This window comes from Bos grunniens, chromosome 1, assembly GCF_055505025.1.
Source record: "Bos grunniens cultivar Pamir isolate PY7600 chromosome 1, Bosgru_T2T1.0, whole genome shotgun sequence".
Taxonomy (NCBI): Eukaryota; Metazoa; Chordata; class Mammalia; order Artiodactyla; family Bovidae; genus Bos; species Bos grunniens.
In genome coordinates, this window is record NC_141165.1 from 69,150,289 (window position 1) to 69,171,406 (window position 21,118).

Here is a 21,118-nt window from a genome sequence, read left to right on the forward strand (position 1 = left end):
AAAGTGCTTTGTTGTGAGGTTGACCAGCAAGAAGACAGGAGGCAAGCCTCTCCAATCTGTCTCCGAGATCCAGGGATCAAGGTGGATTTTAAAGGGTTAGGAGAATTGCAAACTTGGAAGCTGATTGGCTATTTTCCAATCAGTCTATATAAACTCTTAGTACTGCTGGAAGCCAAGTTTTCCTTACTGAAGGACTTCTTGCTTCATAAAGGGCTCTGGTGGCAACATTTTTATTCTTTGAGTTCCAGATACTGAAGATTCTTGGCTCAGGGTCATCTTGAAGACCACAGTTTCCATCCTGCACATGAACAATGCCAACTCTATAAAATAACTGCAGGTTTGATTAATCAACAACCTGCTTTAAGGAAGCAAAACCAGTTTAAGCCGGTCAGTATTTCATGTGCTGTTTTGGTCGTACTTTCCAACAGCAGATACTTAGATGTCAAGGCAGGCAGTGAACATGACCAGTGCATCACTGTGGGTCCTGCATTGTGCCAAAAGAAGGCATAAGACACAGCCCTGCCTGGAAGGCGCACAGCATTGCTCTACCAGAGGTGGGTACCAAGAACTGGGAGCTGGGCTGAGGAAGCTGTTTGTGGGGGTGAGAAAAAGCTTCACAGAAGAGATGACACCTGAGATGGCCTTGGAAACAGAGGAACTCATTTCCTCTCCTTCCTCCCGGCAGGAAAGGGAGGCAGAGGGGAAATGTGAGCTGAGTCAGAGAGGTAGAAACCCACCGAGGTGTATGCCTGAGAAACGGAAAGAGGCTATCTATAAATTCCTGAGGCAAAGAAATTCTTACATTCTCCCTGATTCCTGCTTTCATTCAAAGCTGAGATTATGTCTTTTAGGGCATCTGGTTTTCAGACCATACTCACCCGCAATCATATAGTCGAGGCTCAGCCAGGTTCACCCCAGTTCCTGGTCTTTGGATGACAGAATTTGTTCCAGGTTTCCTCCCCCTGCCCTCGGCCCCAAGTGTCCACCATTACAGGCCTCTTTTCCATACTAAGATTCCAAATTACAAAATTTTATAAAGTGGTTTATTCGTCTCCATATCAGTTTTCTAATCACAATTCAAATGAGGTGTTCCTTGTCTTATAAAGTGAACAGAGTTAATTACTTGAGACGTTCAGGAGAGCTGCATTTGAGCTGAGGGACCCACCAAACCAACTCCTGTCAACATATTCTGGGTGTTTCTTTGAAGCCTGGAACTTTTTTGAACCTCCACAGGACCTTTATACTGTTGTCCTTAAAGCTACTCATTTAATTTTAATTAACAACAAATTTAGCAGGTTTTAAATAACAGTTTGTAAAAGAAAACTGGGGTGGAGAAACTCCAAATCCACTTCTTAGGATAAGCTGAGGAGTCATTAAGTCCTTTCCAACCATCGTTAGACAGTTAATTAGAATAAGTATACCTTTCATCTCTTCCCTTCTGTATCATCTTCAAACAGCAGCGCAAGGGTGCAATGCTGAAATGACACATAGTCTGAAAAGCATTGTTAAGTATATTAAAATCACCACAGCCCCTTCACTTGGAATAATTTCAAATCATTTATAATATGGATGGTGTGTCTATTAAAGCCTGGCTTATAACTAGTAACAGGATTGTGGGAGCTCAGCAATTTATCGCTTTACCTGAATTCAAAGTGTGCCCCTTTTTTTGCCTGCTTCAACCCAACCCTTGAGGAGTGACTACAACGATCAGAAGATTCCACCAGAGTCAGTGTTGAAATACCTTCCTGAAGGTTTAAGCCAATCTTCATTCTTATAAAGTAGGTCATTTAGCTTACATGGTGGCTCAGGTGATAAGAATCTGCCTGCAATGCAAGTAGACCCAGGTTCAATCCCTAGGTCAGGAATATCTCCTAGAGAAGCGAATGGCAACTCATTGCAGTATTCTTTCCTGGAGAACTCTATGGACAGAGGAACCTGGTAGGCTATAGCCCATGAGGTTGCAAAGAGTCAGACGCAACTGAGCGACTAACACACATACACACACACACACACACACACACACACACACACACACACACACAAATCATTCTTATTTCCTAAAGACTGTCTGGGCTTTCCTAATGGCTCAAAGGTTAAAAAATCTGCCCGCAATGCGGAGACGCAGGTTCAGTCTCTGGGTTGGGAAGATCCCCTGGAGAAGGAAATGGCAACCCACTCCAGTACTCTTGCCTGGAAAATGCCATGGACAGAGGAGCCTGATGGGCTACAGTCCATGGGGCAGAGAGTCAGACATGACAGAGCAACTAACACTTTCACTTTCAAAGACTGTCTAGTTCTAATAACAAATTTAATTCCTATTCTACCTTTTGTGTTTTAAAGATGTTCAAAAGGAAATTTAAATAACTTTAAATGTCCCAGATCCCAGAGCTAAGCAGATTCAACTTCTAAATCTTTTTGAAACTGTCCAGGGTATCCATTCAGGTGTATCTTTTCATTCCTATCATTCATCCTGAGAAACCAAGGGTAGAAGTATTATATCTTGCATCTATACTGCTTGTCAAACCCCAAGCACTTCCCATGGCCTCTGTTCCTTCTATCTCTGATGCTGACCCAAGGGTTACAGAACGAGATCTATTCCCAGAATTACTTCCAGGAAGTCAGTACACAATGATTTAAATACACTTTAATTCATCCTTCAATGTACTGAGTCACAAAATTTTGAAGCTGAGAAGGATCTCAGAGGTTATCAGTTTCAAACTTTTCATGTTACAGATTAAAAACAAGTAAGCCCCTGCAAAGATAAGTGCCTTTCTCAAGGCCACACAGCTAATTAATAAAAATTAAAAAAATACTAGGCCAATAACAACCACTGATTCTGAGTATATGCTCTGAGTCCTAGGTGCTTCATGTTTCCTCCAGCAATATCAGCATCATCAAGAGCCTACTAAAAATGCAAAATCTTGGGCTCCCTCCCTAGACTCACTTGAATCAGAATCTGTATGGTCACAAGATCTCCAGATAAATCCTGTGTACATTGAGAATCTCTGGGCTAGACTATAACGTATCTTTCTCCAGAAAGCACAAGGATTGGAGACAAGCAGACATGGCTCCACCTTTTCTAAATGTGAGCAAATAGCTCAGTCCCCTAAAAGCATCATTTGTAGCCTGGAAATAATAGCATTATCTACCTTGAATGGTTTTCAAAATATAAACATCACATAGATATTGGTATACACATTTCATGACACATACATAGATAATCTATGCAAATTGCCTGGCATGTAGTAGCTAATATAGCGTGTGCATGCTCAGTCACTTCAGTCATGTCTGACTCTTTGCAACCCTATGAACTGTAGCCTTCCAGGCTCCTCTATCCATAAGATTCCTCCAGGCAAGAATATTGGATGGATTGCTATGCCCTCCTCCAAGGGATCTTCCCAACCCAGGGGTGGAACCCAAGCCTCCTGTGTCTCCTGCATTGCAGATGCATTCTTTACCCGCTGAGCCACTGGGGAAGCCCAGATATAATATATAGTACTTAATATCATTTCCAGTCTCATGCTTACCAATAATATTATGCTCAACCTAAAGGAAATCCATGATTGGCCATGCATTCATGAAGGAATCACCTTTCCTCCTTTTCTATATTTATTAAATATCATTTTAACTTTTATATATGTGACTAAGAGTGTTATGATATTTCATATTTCTAAATTCAAGATGAAAGAACTAATCCCCAAACCATGTCATAACCAAAAGAACACAACAGTCTTCTAACATCTTGACTCCGGATCCTATAAACCTGGCCCTTAGGAGCAGTGAATATCTGCTGCCACTGATGCCATGATTTTCTCAGAGGCTCAACTGCAAGGGATGAACTTTCAGCTTTGGCAACAGCAGAACACATTTAAAAGATGATCTGTCATCACTAACATGTCACATCTGTCAGCATCAAGGAAAACAGCTTGAAGAGGAACAGAGGAATAGAACCAACCCTGAACCAAAACTTTGGAAAAATATAGAATGCTAAACTGGACCAAATATAGAGAGTTCCCTGCTGGTCCAGTGGTTAGGACTTGGCACTTCCACTGCAGGAGACACAGGTTCAATCCCTGGTTGGGGAACTAAGATCCCACATGCTGCACAGAGTGGCTAATAAATAAGTAAAACTCTACCAAATTATATTTTTGGAGGAGATATCTTGGAGGGAATATGATAATAACATCAATTGGAAAACATGTTTCCCTAAAGGAGTGTCTCTTCATCCTAGCAATGCATTAGAAACAACTAGGAAGTTTAAAAAAAAAAACACTGAATGCACATTTTTGAAGGAGAGATCCAGCCTTCAGTATTTTTTAAGATTCCCATTTGACTTAAATGTGCAGCCAGAGTTGAAAACTGCTGCCCTACAGCAAGAGAAACCTGGTCTTAATTAAGATGGTCAATCCACCGAGATTTATTGGTGCTATTGATACAGAGGGGTTACCTAGGTGACACTAGAATCTGCCTGTCAATGCAGAAGACACAAGAGACATGGGTTCAATCCCTGAGTTGGGAAGATCCCTTGGAGGAAGGCACGGCAACCCACTCCAGTATTCGTGCCTGAAGAATGCCATGGACAGAGGAACCTGGTAGGCTACAGTCCAGGGTGTTGCAAAAAGTCAGACACGACTGAAATGACTGAACAGGCATTGATACAAAGTACCCCAAACTTTAAGTAATGGCTTTAACTTCAGTGTGTATCTCTTCTAGGTCTTTTCACCACTCCTCCAGGACTTCCACCATAAGGAAAGAAGCCCCTGGACCAACATCCTCTAAGATGTTTATATGGACCAGTGGCCGGACTTCTTCATCTTACAGACATGATGAGAAAAGGTAAATCACTGGGACTCAGGGGGCTTTTTGGAATCATTTAACCAGAATACACAGAAAGCCCACCAAAGAGAAAGCATTAGGCAACTGAGCTTTCTATTTTGTGAGTGTTAAGGTAGAATGGGCTCTGGGTTGAAGGAACAAGGTTTCAGACACTTTGGCCTTCTCCTCCTTGTACTTTCCATGCTCACTCCTACTACATAGCTTTGCAAAAGCTGTTGCCTGTCAGAAATGTCCTTTGGTGGTGGTGGTTTGTGGTGGTTTAGTCGCTAAGTCATGTCTGACTCTTGCGACCTCATGGACTGTAGCCCGTCAAGCTCCTCTGTCCATGAGATTTTCCAGGCAAGAATACTGGAGTGGGCTGCCATTTCCTTCTCCAGGGGATCTTCCTGACCCAGGAATTGAACCCGGATTTCCTACATTGCAGGCAGATGAAGGAAGCCCAAAATGCCCTTTACCCCTGCACTTATACACACACTGGTCTCTTGGTTACTTCTATCTCTGTCTTTGGATACCCATTCAATCAAACCTCCCAATATCCTCTTGACCAGCACAAAATCTGTGTTTTAGTCTCCCTTGAATTTTCACCTCCTACCATCATACCTGGCACATAGTAGATGCTCAATAAATATTGAGCTGAAATGATGAAGGCACTGGACATATGGCAGGGAAGGAAAGCAAAAACTAAGAGAGAATGAAAAAAGGATGGATACATCCAGGGAGCCTTCAAACTCCTTGGAAAAGTAGCCTGGCATTGGGGAGAAATGGGGAGGAGGGGTAAGCAAAAAGATTAAAGGGCAAAGGCAGTGCTAGTGAAAGACAAAATGACAATTATTCAGTCCAACCCAGTCTTCTGCCTTGGAAATAAATGCATTCACAAACTTCTCTGGCCATTTTGAATATTTGATTTCTCTTTTTTCTTCTGTGTCTTTTTCTTATTGACCTGGTGCTGTTTCTTGGGTTTAGTGAAGCTAAATTTTAAACACAATTGACTATACGAATATACTGCAACTTAAGCAAGACTCATTTGCCTGCAGAATCTGATAAAAATTGATAAATGGCATTGGGCACAAGAAAAAGGACCTGCAGGAGTTTACTTGAGTATAAATTCTAATAACTAGTACTTCTATTTTTCCTTTTAAAAATATATATTTCCCTACAGATAAAATCCTTTTAAAATTCTAAAAGCAAAATTGCTCCTCACAATAATTTTGTATTATAGCAAAAGTTTGGAAGCAACTTTAATATTCACAATAGAAAATCTGTTAAATAAATCATAGAATGTAATATGTCACGTAGCAGCTCAAATTGTTTAAGCATAATATTAACTGACAATTCAAGTTGAAAATTGCATACAAACTATAATTGCAGCCACAAAAAAATATATACGTGGGAAAAAGCATGGAAGTAAAAGTATGTTTTCTACTCCTCCATTTTCCAAATGCTTTTTAATGTTATATTATCTTAATTATGGAAAAAATAATGACATGATGTTTAAGTAAAATTACAGCTCAGAAGGCAACTAGTGTTTGATCAAAGTCTTGGTACTCATCATGAGAGAAGCAGATCAACTGAAAATTTACTGTCTTTGTTCATCACTAGGTTTTCACATGCTTTTTCTCAATGCTTAATCAAGTTATTTTTCATTTGCTTTCAGGTAGCTTAGCTGAATCATCTTTCAGCAAGACTTTTACAATAAGACTGAAATTTGATGTATTATTTTTAAATTTCATATTTTGTATAAAATTTCCTCATTTCTTAAAAAAAAAAAAAATGTCACTACCAGTGATGGTGTGGAAGGCAGAGTTTTCGGTGCCCTATAGGAATGCTGTGACTGTCACAGCCAGTCCTCAGATTTTGAAGGTTTTATCAGAGCAGGTGGAAGCATGGTGCATTTGTTTCACCTTTCATTTATTCTCATTGAGTAACTTAATTAAATATATTTTGCTGTCTATATAAATTTTACAAGCAAAAGGATTAATATTTAAGAAGCAATTACTCTGCACTACATGTTTTCATAAACTGTCTCTTCTAATTTATAAGATAAAGATTATTATGCCCATTTTACAGTTGAGGAAGCTGAAGATAAGAGAGTTTAAGTAAACTTCCAAAAGTCCAACAACTAGCCAGTGATTGAATCAAGATTTAAACCCAAGGTTGCACTCTGTCCCCTTTACCCTATGGCTTGCTGCTAAGTCACTTCAGTCGTGTCCGACTCTGTGCAACCCCATAGACAGCAGCCCACCAGGCTCCCCCGTCCCTGGGATTCTCCAGGCAAGAACACTGGAGTAGGTTGCCATTTCCTTCTCCAATGCATGAAAGTGAAAAGTGAAAGTGAAGTCGCTCAGTCGTGTCCGACTCTTAGCGACCCCATGGACTAAAGCCTACCAGGTTTCTTCATCCATGGGATTTTCCAGGCAAGAGTACTGGAGTGGGGTGCCATTGCCTTCTCCAACCCTATGGCGTAGCTAGGCCCTTATCAAACATGAGACAGCCAGAGCAGCAGTGAACAGCCAAGCCCATAGGGGAAAACACTGTCAGAATAGAGTTGAAAATTGTGTATCAAAGGAGATAATAAATATACTAACATGATATATTGGCTATATTTGTGGAATTAAAAGGAGCAAATAATTAGCTTCATATTCTGCACAAATAAGATTCTATAAAATTCTTAAATCACTACTTTCATGGTTTTATTTCCAGAGCATGATTTCAATAATCATGGGATTTAAAATAATTAAAATATTGACTATAAGTAAATCATTTTCAGCAAGCTTTATTTATGGGATGAGGATGTCAAGGTTTATGAAATCAATCTGAATGACTTTGGCCTACAGAGTCAAAGACAAATGGAACAACAGCCAAAGAATACAGCAATAGAATCTGGTACTATGCCAGTATCCTTAGTTTGGTGTTGGTTCATTTGTCTATACCTCTTTCTTGACCACATCTCCATCTTCACTGCCTAATTCACAGACTCTTGTAGGACAAGACTCAAACAGCATGACTTTAAATGGCAGCTATTGTTCTGCTTAATTATCTTGGTGGCAGTAGTCATGGTGATAAGGAAGCCAATGATGGCTGATCATAAATCTAGATAATCAAGGTCCTCAAGTTAATTACTTGGAAATAAATTAACTAGGTTATCTGGAACTACTGCCCATAACTGCTTGTAATAATTTCACCCTCAGTTTCTTATCCTGCAAACCTGGCCTCTATACATCCAGCTTCTCTAGCTATGTTCCCGCTGACAATCCCAGGGGCCAGGCACTCCACACTGCCTGTTCTGAGACCAGAGCCAAACCTGTCAGGATATCGGCTTCCCTAGGATTCCTCAAGAGATAGAACATCAGGAAACAAGCTTATAGGCAGGCAGAGCAACTAAATGGAAGGAAAAGTCCACTGAAAAATTTGAAGCCTAATTTTTATGGTTCAAAGGAATCTGAAGTCAACTTTACATGTTTTTCAAAAATGTAAATTTTTTGAATTATTTTAATTCAAAGCCACTCCTGTTTTTGTGATCATCTGCTATATGCAAAATACTGGTTTCTATCCTTGTGCTCCATTTCACATGCCCAGCAATGTGAAGGAATACTTTTCCTTCTTTGATCAAATTTCTTTGTTAGGTGAGCCAATGTTATTCTCTAAATTGCAGGAAGCAAAATAAAGTTTTGCTTTAAATAAATAGAGCTACAGCAAAATAAAGTTACAGCAGTAATAACTATTAGAGAGAGGTTATTGACTAAGGATATTACCACTGAGTTCATAAAATATTCTTTGGATTGCTTCTATTAAATGTTGAATTAATATAAAGTAACATTTATCACATGGTAACATACAGAGAGAGCTTTCCAGGTATCGCTAGTGGTAAAGAACCTGTCGGCTAATGCAGGAGACATAAGAGACTCAGGTTCAATCCCTGAAGATCCCCTGGAGGAGGGTATGGCAATCCACTCCAGTATTCTTGCCTGGAGAGTCCCATGAACAGAGGAGCCTGGCAGGGTACGATCCATAGAGTTGCAAAGAGTCAGACACAATTAAGCCAACTTAGCACACACACAAAACATACAGAGAATGATGACAAAATAAACATCTGAGTACCCTTCACTAAGATTAAAAAATAAAACAACTGGAATTTTTGAAGCCCCTGAGGATTCTTCCTAAACTGCGTCCCCCTCCCTGCTCCAGCCCCCACCCAGAGATAACCACCCTCCTGTTTATTATTCCCTTGCTCTTCTTCATGAGTTAATCACATCTGAATGCTTAAACAATACATTGTTTACTTCTGAATGTTTGAAGACTTTATACAAATGGAAACATACCATATGAATTGTTCTGCAGCAGGCTTTTTTCACCAAACATGATCCCATGATTTATCAAGTTATTGGTGCTGATGTGAGTAGCTGTAGCTCATTCTGTCTGCTGTGTAGTATGCCATTATATGAAGATACCACCATTTATTCATCCAGTCTACTGCCCATAGATATTAGTGTTATTTCCAGTTTTGTACTGACAATGCTGCTGTAATACTTCTTGTGCATCTGCCTATGTACATATATACAAATATTTCTTAGGCTGTACACCTAACGAAAATAGTTGGTTCAAAAGTATGCACAGCTTCTACTTCACTGCACAATGCCATCGTTTTCCAAAGCAGTTGTAGATGTGATTCCATTGCTCTCGAGTTTGGGGGTTTTCAGTTCAGTTCACTCGCTCAGTCATGTCCAACTCTTTGCAACCCCATGGACAGCAACATGCCAGGCTTCCCTGTCCATCACCAACTCCCGGAGTTTACTCAAACTCACGTCCATTGAATCAGTGATGCCATCCAACCATCTCATCCTCTGTTGTCACCTTCTCCTCCCACCTTCAATCTTTCCCAGCATCAGGGTCTTTTCAAATCAGTCAGTTCTTCACATCAGGTAGCCAAAGTATTGGAGTTTCAGCTTCAGCATCACTCCTTCCAGTGAATATTCAGGACTGATTTCCTTTAGGATGGACTGGTTGGATCTCCTTGCTGTCCAAGGGACTCTCAAGAGTCTTCTCCAACAACACAGTTCAAAAGCATCAATTCTTCAGTGCTCAGCTTTCTTTATAGTCCAACTCTCACATCCATACACGACTACTGGAAAAACCATAGCTTTGACTAGACAGACCTCTGTTGGCAAAGTAATGTCTCTGCTTTTTAATATGCTGTCTAGGTTGGTCATAACCTTTCTTCCAAGGAGCAAGCACCCTTTAATTTCATGGTTGCAGTCATTCATACATCTGCAGTGATTTTGGAGCCCCACCCCCAAAAAAACAAACTCTGTCACTGTTTCCATTGTTTCCCCATCTATTTGTGATAAAGTGATGGGACCAGATGCCATGATCTTAGTTTTCTGAATGTTGAATTTCAAGCCAATTTTTTCACTCTCCTCTTTCACTTTCATCAAGAGGCTCTTTAGTTCTGCTTCACTTTCTGCCATAAGCATGGTGTCGTCTGCATATGTGAGGTTACTGATATTTCTCCTGGCAATCTTGATTCCAGCTTGTGCTTCATCCAGCCCAGCATTTCTCATGATGTACTCCGCATATAAGTTAAATAAGCAGGGTGACAATATACAGCCTTGATATACTCCTTTCCTTATTTGGAACCAGTCTGTTGTTCCACATCCAGTTCTAACTGCTGTTTCCTGACCTGCATTACAGATTTGTCAGGAGGCAGGTCAGGTAGTCTGGGATTCCCATCTCTTTAGGAATTTTCCGCAGTTTATTGGGGGTTTTAATTTTTATTTATCCAGAGGATATTGTGCTTTTAATTCTCATTTTTCAGATTAATAAGGCCATGTGTACTTCCCTAGTTCTTTCCTGTGAAATGCCTGTTCAATAACGTGGCCCATTTTTCTACTGAATTTTTGTCTTTTTCTTATTGGTGTAGGAATTCTTTATAAAAGCCTCTATTTTCTTTAATTTAAAGACTTAATAGAAGATAGAATGTTAACCATAGAGAATGGCTGAAAACAAAATGAGAGAACTGTAAGATAAACTGAAAGAAATATCTCAAAATCCAGAGAGAAAGTATAAAGAGATGGAAATCATAAAAAAAAGGATCAGAGTTACATGTGAATAATAAGTGTTCCAGGAGAAGCAAAAGAGATGGAGGAGAGAAATAGCAATAAGACTTCCTTTCCTGACAGTATAGTAGACCAAATACTGAGACCAATGCTCCTGCAGCAATAATTTTAAATGCTTATAAATTATAAAAAGGGGCTTCCTTGGCTCAGTGGTAAAAGAATCTGCCTGCAATGCAGGAGCCACAGGAAATGCGGGTTCGATCCCTGGGTCAGGAGGATCCCCTGGAGGAGGGCCTGGCAACCCACTCCAGTGTTCTTGCCTAGAAAATCCCATGGACAGAGGAGCCTGGTGGGCTACAGTCCACAGGTTCGCAAACAGTCAGATACAACTGAAGTGACTGAGCACACATGTACATACATAAACTATTAAAAACTTTTGTTAAGTCTCTGTTAACATTTTGTCTGTTTATTGTGTACAAATAGCTTCTTCCAGTTTACTTGTATTTTCACTTTATGATATCTTTTCATAGACAAAAGTTCTTAATTTTAGTATGATCTCAGTCAGCAATTTTCTGAGCATTCTGAAATCCCTTCCTATCCCAAGTTCAAAAGGGTAGGCTCCGGTACAGGTAATTTACATACAGCCGTAGGTTTGCCTCTCACAACTAAATCTTTAATCACCTGAAGTTGATTTTTGTTTGTGGTGTGAACTAGGCACCTCTTTTTTTCTGTATGGAAAACCAATTGCTCAGCACCTTTCATTGAATAGTTTTTCCTTTCCACACGATCTAAAAGTACACATGTATCCTGTATTAGGTTTCCACACATGCATGGATATGTTCCTGCATCTCTATTCTGTCCCTCCAGTCGTTCTGTCTACCTCAGACAAACACCACACCGGAGCTTACCAACTTTAGCATGATAATGCATCTTGATTTCTGGAACAAAAGTCACCCGCCTTGTTCTTTTGTAATCAGGATTGTATTTGCTACCCTTAGATGTTTGCACTCCCATATACATTTTTAGAATTAGCTTGTCCAATCATTCCTATCCTACTTCCCAAAAAACTCTTATGATTTCTTATTGAAATTTTATGAAAGCTATTACTTAATTTGTGGTAAATTTCTGTCTTTATGTCACCAAGTCTTTCTCTGAATATGATTCTCCAAACGATTCGTACAATATAAGTAGAACTTACCTATAAATCATCAGAGCCTGGTATTTCCATTTTGAGGATATTTTGTATTGATTCAATTTTTTAATGATTTAGAACTATTCAGATTTTCCAGTTATTTCAAAGCAGTATCAATAAGCCATAAGTTTGTAGGAATTTCCTTATATATTTGAGTAAAAATTTCCTATATATTTGAGTAAATTATATATCAAAGTTTTAAAATATCCTGCTATAAAGTTGTCTTTAATATCCTCTATCATCTTTCTAATTCATTCTGTATCTATATCTTTGGTTTTTAAATGCCTGATATTTGAGTCTTTTCTAGTTTTTTATTCTCATCAGAGGTTTGTCCATTTCATTAGTCTTTTCAAAAATTAACCTTTGATTTCATTGATTCTTTAATATAATGCATCTTTTATTCCATTTATTTTTACTCGTGTTGTCTTCCTTAAACTTTCTTTTAATATATTCTATTAATCTTTTAATAACTCCTTACATTGGATGCCTAGCACATTAATTTGCAAGCTCTCTTCTTATCTAATATAAACATCTATGTAGTTCTAGATTATGTAGTTCTATCTGTTTTGCTTTAGCTGTAGCCCACATAGTTGATCTATATAGGTTTTCTTCTCATTCAATTCTAAACGAATCCTAATTTCTATCATGTTTTATTCTATGACCCATAAGTTCTTTGGAACTATATTTTCATAATATTTTTAATTTTAATTTTAAAATTTAATATTAAAATTTTTTTTAATATTTTTATTTCCATATGTAGAGTCATTCTAGCTATTTTTAAAATTATTTCTATCACTGTTGCACTGCTGCTGCTGCTGCTACTAAGTCGCTTCAGTCGTGTTCGACTCTGTGCGACCCCAGAGACGGCAGCCCACCAGGCTCCCCCGCCCCTGGGATTCTCCAGGCAAAAACACTGGAGTGGGTTGCCATTTCCTTCTCCAATGCATGAAAGTGAAAAGTGAAAGTGAAGTCGCTCAGTCATTTCCGACTCAGCGACCCCATGGACTGCAGCCCACCAGGCTCCTCCATCCACGGGATTTTCCAGGCAAGAGTACTGGAGTGGGGTGCCATTGCCTTCTCCGACTGTTGCACTAGAGCCAAGTAATGTGGCCAACACAAAGTCTCTTCTCAAAGGCTCTTTAGGTTACAAGGATATCCTATCTTATGCGAATGATTCACATAATCTTCTATTCCTTCTATATTTTTCACTAAAGAATTGTATCAAATGTAATATGTTAATGGATCAGGTAAAAAGAAATGAGGATTAGATATTAAAGTATCATTGGGAAATTGATCTGGTAATTTAAAGGCAGGAGTAAAAACAAAGAACTTCTACTTTTGTTTCCATAATTTTACTCTCATCATTATTCTCTTATCCATAAAGTACTAAGATTTCCTGTGAATTAATAAGCTGACAATAATAACATTAGGTTCATAGACAAAACCCCTTATGTTAATTTTTATGACTCTATTAAGCATGACTGTCATTTGTTCCCATGAGCACATTTCTCCCAAAGGAACATATACTTTAAAAGAATGAAAACAGAATAATAATTAATCAAATTGAACCATATATATATATATATATATATATACCTACTAGTTCAAAGGAAAAAAAAAAAACCATGAGATCTGGAACTAGTAGAAGATGAGGTTATACACACATCTCAAAAACACAGAAGACTTTGGCGGGCAGAAGGCAGAATAATAGCTGTTTGAACCCTTGCCACTCCCAGCTCGACCATATGAGATGACAGACCGAGTGCTCCTGGAGCAGAGATACATAGCAACTCTGCCTCTTTCAGCTCAGCTGGCATTCAGCAATCCATTTCCCCACAGATTCACTTCCTAGTACCTAACAGAAGGCACTTTTCCTTGAAGTCTGGAAACTAAAGCTCTCAGTGCCATTGAAGTTTGACATTTTTCTAGAAGGAATACTAAATACATTAGCAGTAAAATGCAGTGGGTGCTGATAGGAAGAGAAAAGCCAGGAGTCTCTTCTAGCCATGGTTCTCTGATTTATTTGGTTTCACTTGGCCATGGAGCCTCCCTGTGCTGGCTGCCTCACAACCTAAGCATATTGAAGCCATTTCTAGCCCACATAAAAGGAAAATACTTTGTGAGTATAATAAATGCAAGAGACTGAGCTTACAAAGGTGAATGCATTCTGGCTCTCACTCCTGAGCAGCTCAATATTCACTGGGCCAGAGAGGCATAAATATAAATAGTGTGCTAAGTATTACGGTTATTATGGTTATGTTTCTGAAGGGCCTCCCTCAAATACACATAATTCTTTATTCACACCTTCCTTCCTTCTCTTTCCTACACCTTCCTGTGCCCCTCACCTCTCTGACTGCTTTGTGACCCTTGGCAGACCTGTCTTCTTGCCCTTTCCTAGTTCTAATACGCTAGCTAGGTTTTGTTTCTCTGACAACCTAAAGAGTCTCATTAAAATCCACAGTTCATGGTTATACAAATGATGTCTGGATCTAAACTTTCGTCTCCTCTACCACCTCTTTTTTTTCAACTCCTGTTTATCTAACATCAGAAATGCTGGGAGAGCTTCGGAACCAGTCTCTTAGCCTCCAGGTATAAACCATCCCAAACTGTCAACCACACTAACATGAGGCATCTTTCTAAAGAAGCAGACCCCAACCTCTTTGGCACCAGGGACTGGTTTCTTGGAAGACAATTTCCCCAAGGACTGGGAAGGTGGGGATGGTTTGGGGATGATTCAAGTGCATTATATTTACTGTACACTTTATTTCTAATCTAATGTCACTGCTGATCTGACAGGAGGTTCAGGTCTGCAGCCTAGAGGTTGGGGACCCTTGTTCTAAAGTGCAACCTAATTATATCACTCTCTTACTAAATTCTTCTAGTGGCTCCTCTAACTTCAGAAGACATATAAGACCCTTTATCTCTGAACCCTGCTTATCTAATGAGTTCACTACCTGTCATCCTCCACCCACTGGATGCTGGAATCCAACCACATTCAGCTACCCTATCCTCTCACATTCTGTCTGGATACTATTCACCTTATCAATTGTTTGCTCATTGGAGACTTAATCCAGTCTCTTACTGGACCCTTTAACCATCACCACTTAAACCAAGTCATGGCCACATTGGTTTTATTAAACATAAATTAAAATCATTTATGCTCATAAATCAAAACATGTATGCTCATAAATCACAGTCCTGAGTCAATAAATCCATCACCAATCCACCAGTTGCCCAGTTCAAGGAATGCCCAATACAATGATAGCCATTTTGCCAAATATTAATCCATTTGCAAATTGACCTTTTTGGTGAATTTATCAAATTTAGTTATGCACCAAAAACACAGTTCTATGGATTAGCAGGGACCAAAAGGCTTCAGGGAACCCAGATTTGGGGCCTTCAGACCCTCTGTTTCTCAGTCTCTACAATCATTGTCCCTCCATCTCTCTGCCTGTCTGCCCTTCTGTCTGTGTTCCAGACACCCTCTGCCTCCAGACTCCCCTGTTCTCTGGTCTTCCTCCCCTTTCCCCACCCAGCCATGCCCTACTGCTCTCTGTGTTCTTTGTTTCCTTTCCTCTCTGCCCCTGGGTTTCCCTCTCTCTAGGATCAGAAAGTTCGACTGCATTACGCTGATTCTGCTCTTCATTTTACCCCCAGGAGAGGGTCCCACCTGCTCTATCCAGATCCCTCCTGTTTCAATAACAGGACAAGAGCAGAGACAGATAAACATTTTGTTATAAGGACAAAACTGTTGTTGTTCAGTTGCTACGTCATGTCCAACCCTTTGCAACCCCATGAACTGCAGCACACCAGGCTCCCCAGTCCTTCACTGTCTCCTGGAGTTTGCTCAAACTCATGTCCATTGAGTCAGTGATACCATCCAATCATCTCATCCTCTGTCTCCCCCTTCTCCTCTTGCCCTCAGTCTTTCCCAGCATCAGGGTCTTTTCCAAAGGACAAAATAAAACTGTACAAATAAAACAATAGAAACTTGAAAAAGATATTAAAAACTCCCACCAAAATCAATGACTGTATTCTTATGAATAGTTAAAAGAAACAAATTTTTGTTAATTGATAAAGTTGCCAAATCTGTCAAAGTAGTCAATGTGAAACTTGCCACAAGAATTTCAGTGATGCTAAAATGTTAGCAAAACAGCAAATGACTCTAAAAAGGACTTGAAAAAAAAAATCATTATACATGGAAAGGTTCCCAAGTGAAATGCTACATTTTTGCTATATTAGAAGAATATATTCATACACAGATTCCAAAAGATACATCTATGAATATATTCATAAGAATATGTTTATAAAGAGAATAAACCTCCCTAGGAAACTTACTTAGCTTTAAAAAAAAATCAAACAGATCTTAAAATACTGTTGAAAAGAACATATTCATAAGAAGAATATAATTGAATGTACTTTTAAAATATCATTTAAAAATATTCATAAGAAAATATACTCATATCAATTTACTATACTTAAAACAATGCTCGTTAAAATAAGTCTTTTTCAAATCTGTGATTAAGTGGGCAAATTATTCATTTAGCAAAGTAATCCTTCAATAAACTGGCAAATGGGCTAATCTTGTACATCAGCCATTCAATAACCAAAACTTCATCAAACTGGCCCCTAGCATGTTGACTTGCTTCCCTTCTGTACTCACTATAATAAGTCTCCTTATGATGCATTGTAATGATTGGGTCTCACCCAACTCCCTCAGGACATCTTATTCACTTTGTATTCCCAGAACTTGGCAGAAAATGTTTCATCTTATGAAGACTAAAATGTTGACAAACCTTTACCCTACCTTAACCTGAAGTTTTCTTCCTGCAGGCTAAATACCAAGGTAATCTGAATTTAAATGGGTAAGCCCAATGAGAAAAAAAATTTTTGCACATTTCACATTTTATGTCCAAGTTTGTAAATGTACAGCCTCATAAATAATTTGCTTATGAATCATAGGAATAATACAAATCATAGGAATAACATCAGACTTTAAGCTTCTAGTAAAATATGGAACTTGAAATAAAATCGTATTGTGTCGACTTTTTCTTGGGGTAAAAATATAGCTTTATTGGACAATCAAAATTTATATGCAAAATATTTTATTATACTTGAATTGGCCTTGTAGTTTTACGAATAACTCACATTCTCCCAAAGGATTTGGGCAGGATGCTCCATATATATGTAGAAAAGACTGCACATACGTGCTATTCATTGTTGCAAACACGTTTAAGTGTTGCTTTGTATTCACCATATTTATTCATGGTTCAGGATGAACCATGAAGCCACAACTGCTCCAACAGAGCTTAAATATACTGCTTTTCCAGGACATATCAAGGCTAGATTTCCTTCAGACTAACAAATTCAAATTCCTGCTCTGTACCTGCTGTTGCATATCCCTCATATTTGAAACTGATTTTGTAGTTGTGCCCCATACTCATCATTCCTCCTTAGAGGTCTACTTCAGTGAACTATACTAACCTTCTCTTATTTCTCCCCCAACCCCCTCGTAAGTAGATTCACAGAGAATAGACACAAAGGGTCAAAGAGAGATGAATCATCCACTCTGTTAGTCGTGGCAGTGTGTGCGTGTATGCTAAGTCACTTCAGTCGTGTCCAACTCTGTGCAACCCTATGGACTGTAGCCCACCAGGCTCCCCTGTCCATGGCATTCTCCAGGCAAGAGTAGTGGAGCGGGTTGCTATTCCCTTCTCCAGGGAATCTTCCCAACCCAGGGATCAAACCCATGTCTCCTGCAGCTCCTGCATTGCAGGCGGATTCTTTACTGCTGAGCCTCCTGGGAAGCCCCCATAGTGGCAGAGTAACAACCAGTATACAAGGCTTCCTTGTATGAAGCATGATGTTTAGGCCTGATACCCAAAATATAACATCATGTTCCTTCCCCCAGCTCTGAAGACAACTCGGCATGGGAGGGGCACCTCACTAACCCACTTAGTCTCAGACAGTGGGCACTCCCTCCCCAACCTGGGGCTTATAGAAGGCCGCTTATACCAGGCCTGAACAAAGGCAAGTGCAAGAGGATAGGGAAAGGATTATGCCACAAGATCAATAAACAGTGATCTTCAAACCAACAAAAGGTAGACAGGGCCTCTGACAGTCAGGATCTCATTTATCTCACCAATCAGATCAGTCACTCCTCACCTGAACTCAGGACACTATGTCTGTCAGGGAGAAAATCTATAAATGAACAATCAGCCTCTCCCTTCTTAGCCAAGGCAACAAAAGTCCCCTCTTTGGAATCCTGAAGAACAGGGAAATAAGGACCCCTGCTGTAACACCCTCTACCATTTCCCCAGTCACTCAAGCCAAGTTCTTGAGCATAAATCTAAACTATACCCTTTTTTTCACTTCCTCGTCATCCCCTATATTTTATCAGTCACCAAGTCCTAAAGTTTTGTCTCGTAGATATTTCTCCATACATCCTTTTCTCTCCATCTCTCCCACCTGATTCCTACATCGTGCCCTCATCAACCTTTGCCAGCACTGCAGTAACAATGCCCTAATTCTTTTTTCTGATTTAAGTCTGGTTCTGTCTTTAATCTAATCTCCACTCTTCAGCCAGAGTGATCATTCTGAAACTCAATTCTGTCATGTCACCCTCTACCAGCTTCCCATTAATTAAAGGGTAAAAGCCAAGCTCCTTAAATGGGCTACAAAAGCTCTTCATAACCTACTACCTTTCCAAAATTACTTGCCCCATTTTCACTGTCCCACACTCATCCTACTAATGGTAAAACTGGTATGGTTTCTTGCAGTCAGCAAGTAGTTGTAAATCTCCATCCTTTGTTCATGTGACTTCTTCTGTCTGAAATGCCCTTGGCTTCATGTCTCATTGGGTTAACTCTGATTCAATCTTGAATATTCTGTTTAAGGTATTTCTCCTCCAGCAAGGCTTCCCTGACCTCAATCCTTGCTCCCTGTCCTCATCCCTCAGGCTGGGAAAATTATTCCTCTTCTACACTCACTCTGTGAATGGCTCTGGCACTGAGTTTACTACCCTGTGTTGATTTTTTTTTTTTTCATGTCGGTCTTCCTATTGGGTAAGGGCCACATGCCCAGAAACTAGAGATTACTAGCACTCAAAATAAGTTTGTGGACTATGTATTTTCTATTGCTTCAAATCATTCATTCATCCTTTAACTTACCCATTAATTCAATTATCACTTACTGATGAATTTCATGAGTATGTCCTATCTCACTCACCCAGGTTCATTTTGCTGAATAATATCCTGATTTCCCAGATGTGTTTAGCCTGCGTGGAAACCAATCATTTTCCCTCTTCTCTACACATTCCAAAGCATGTGAAGAACATTTGTTAACTATTTCCAAATTGTGATTTGTTTTTAAATTACCCATTTGAATCATTTTTATATGCTTCTTGTTCTAGTGAGAGAACTGACTGATTACTCTGCGTCTTTTTATGGGTATAGACTGGCATAAGTGATGCAGTGGAACAGCCTACTATTCTGTATCTGAGACTGTGCTTCCTCCTTTCTGGCTTCCACCTGCAAGAAATTCAAATCTCAGTATAGTCATTAGAATTAAATACATGTTGATAAATAACAACAGGGAAGTAACATCAGTTTATTATTTTACAGCAGGTCTTTGAAGCCATTCAGACGGCCTTTTCTTGTTTCTAAGTCTGGCTTTAGATGAATGGGCACTGATTTTTTTTTATTCAGGTTCATAGAGAATAAAGTTTAAGAGCTTTCATATAAATCTTATATTTTCCAAATAAAATCTCAGAAAAGAATGGGGAAACTTAGGGAATGGGTGGTGGCCAGTCTGTGGAAGTCAGAGGCAGGGCAAACCAGCTTGTCCAGAAGCACTGGGCTTGGGAGCTGGAGAGTAATGAAAATGACAGGCTCTCAGAGCTTCTTCCTCATCCACTCGATGAGGAGAAAGAATGGCCAAGAGTGACTGAGAGTAGGGAGGAGCTGGGAAGGCATGGCCATGAAAAGATGAGGAACAAAGGCCTCTATTCAGCTATGATCCTCCTACTACAAAGGACCCGCTCCTCGAGGAAAAAATTTGTATAAACTATATCATGAAGAAAACTTTTAAATAATAATGACAATAAGCTAATTGATTAATTTTTTACTTCAGTAACCAGATTGATATGTGTGTGTGTTAGTCACTCAATCGTGTCTGACTCTTTGCCACCCCATGGGATTCTCCAGGCAAGAATACTTGGGTGGGTTGCCATTTCCTTCTCCAGGGGATCTTCCTAACCCAGAGATCAAACCCAGGTCTCCTGAATTGCAGGCAGATTGTTTACTATCTAAGCCACCAAAGAAAATTAATATATACTCTTCATTAAACACTTTTGGAAACATGCTATGTGGGTGCTCTCACCCTTCTGCAGGGAATCAAAATATCTTAACAACCAGCCCAGAATGAACATGCCACCAGAATGTATGCCTGCTGTTAACTCCAGTAAGGCCATCCTGGAGCATGAAGCTGAATAGAAGCCCCAAATATACATACAATTATACAAATAACAGATATCTCTTTCCTCCTCTGCAAAGTTCCACATTGGATTCTAGTTCTTTTTCAAGCAAGCAGAGTGACTTGTCATGAAAATTTGAAAGGAAAATCTGAAGTCTGTCTCATGCATGTTGACTTTTCATCTGAGGATTAAAATAAAAATGGCATAAGAGTTTTTTCCTTCATTTTCATCATTCTATCTGTCCTCCTCTCTATTCCCGGGCCCTGAAAACTGGCCACTCCCCCACCAAACTCAGTCCTGCACCCTAAAATCCAAAGCTCCCTTCTCAAAACAGAAACCGGAGAAGATCCCCATGGCTCCTTGCTCTCCTGCCTTCCCAGAATCCCTGCCTTCCTACCTATACTTTTCCCATCTCTCTCCCACCAGCCAGCACCTCCAGCAATTTTTCACTTCTTTTCTGCCTTCTCCTTCAGACCTAGTTTCAAATTCAACCCTCCACTAAGAAGCTTTTTACTTCATTCACTCCTTTGCCATTCTGTCTTTTAGGAATTCTTTGGAGAAAAC

At 39.5% G+C, this 21,118-nt stretch overlaps 1 protein-coding gene across 4 annotated transcripts in view; it reads left to right on the forward strand.

Annotated features, from left to right (window-relative positions):
* KCNMB2 (potassium calcium-activated channel subfamily M regulatory beta subunit 2) overlaps positions 1-21,118 on the forward strand; it is a 302,287-nt gene that overhangs the window by 261,050 nt on the left and 20,119 nt on the right. For all 4 annotated transcript variants that reach the window (XM_086394968.1, XM_086394947.1, XM_086394957.1 and 1 more), the window contains exon 2: positions 4,714-4,836. In XM_086394968.1, the coding sequence (XP_086251094.1) occupies positions 4,781-4,836 (56 nt within the window). In that variant the 5' untranslated portion in view covers positions 4,714-4,780. The remainder of the gene's footprint in view (positions 1-4,713; positions 4,837-21,118) is intronic.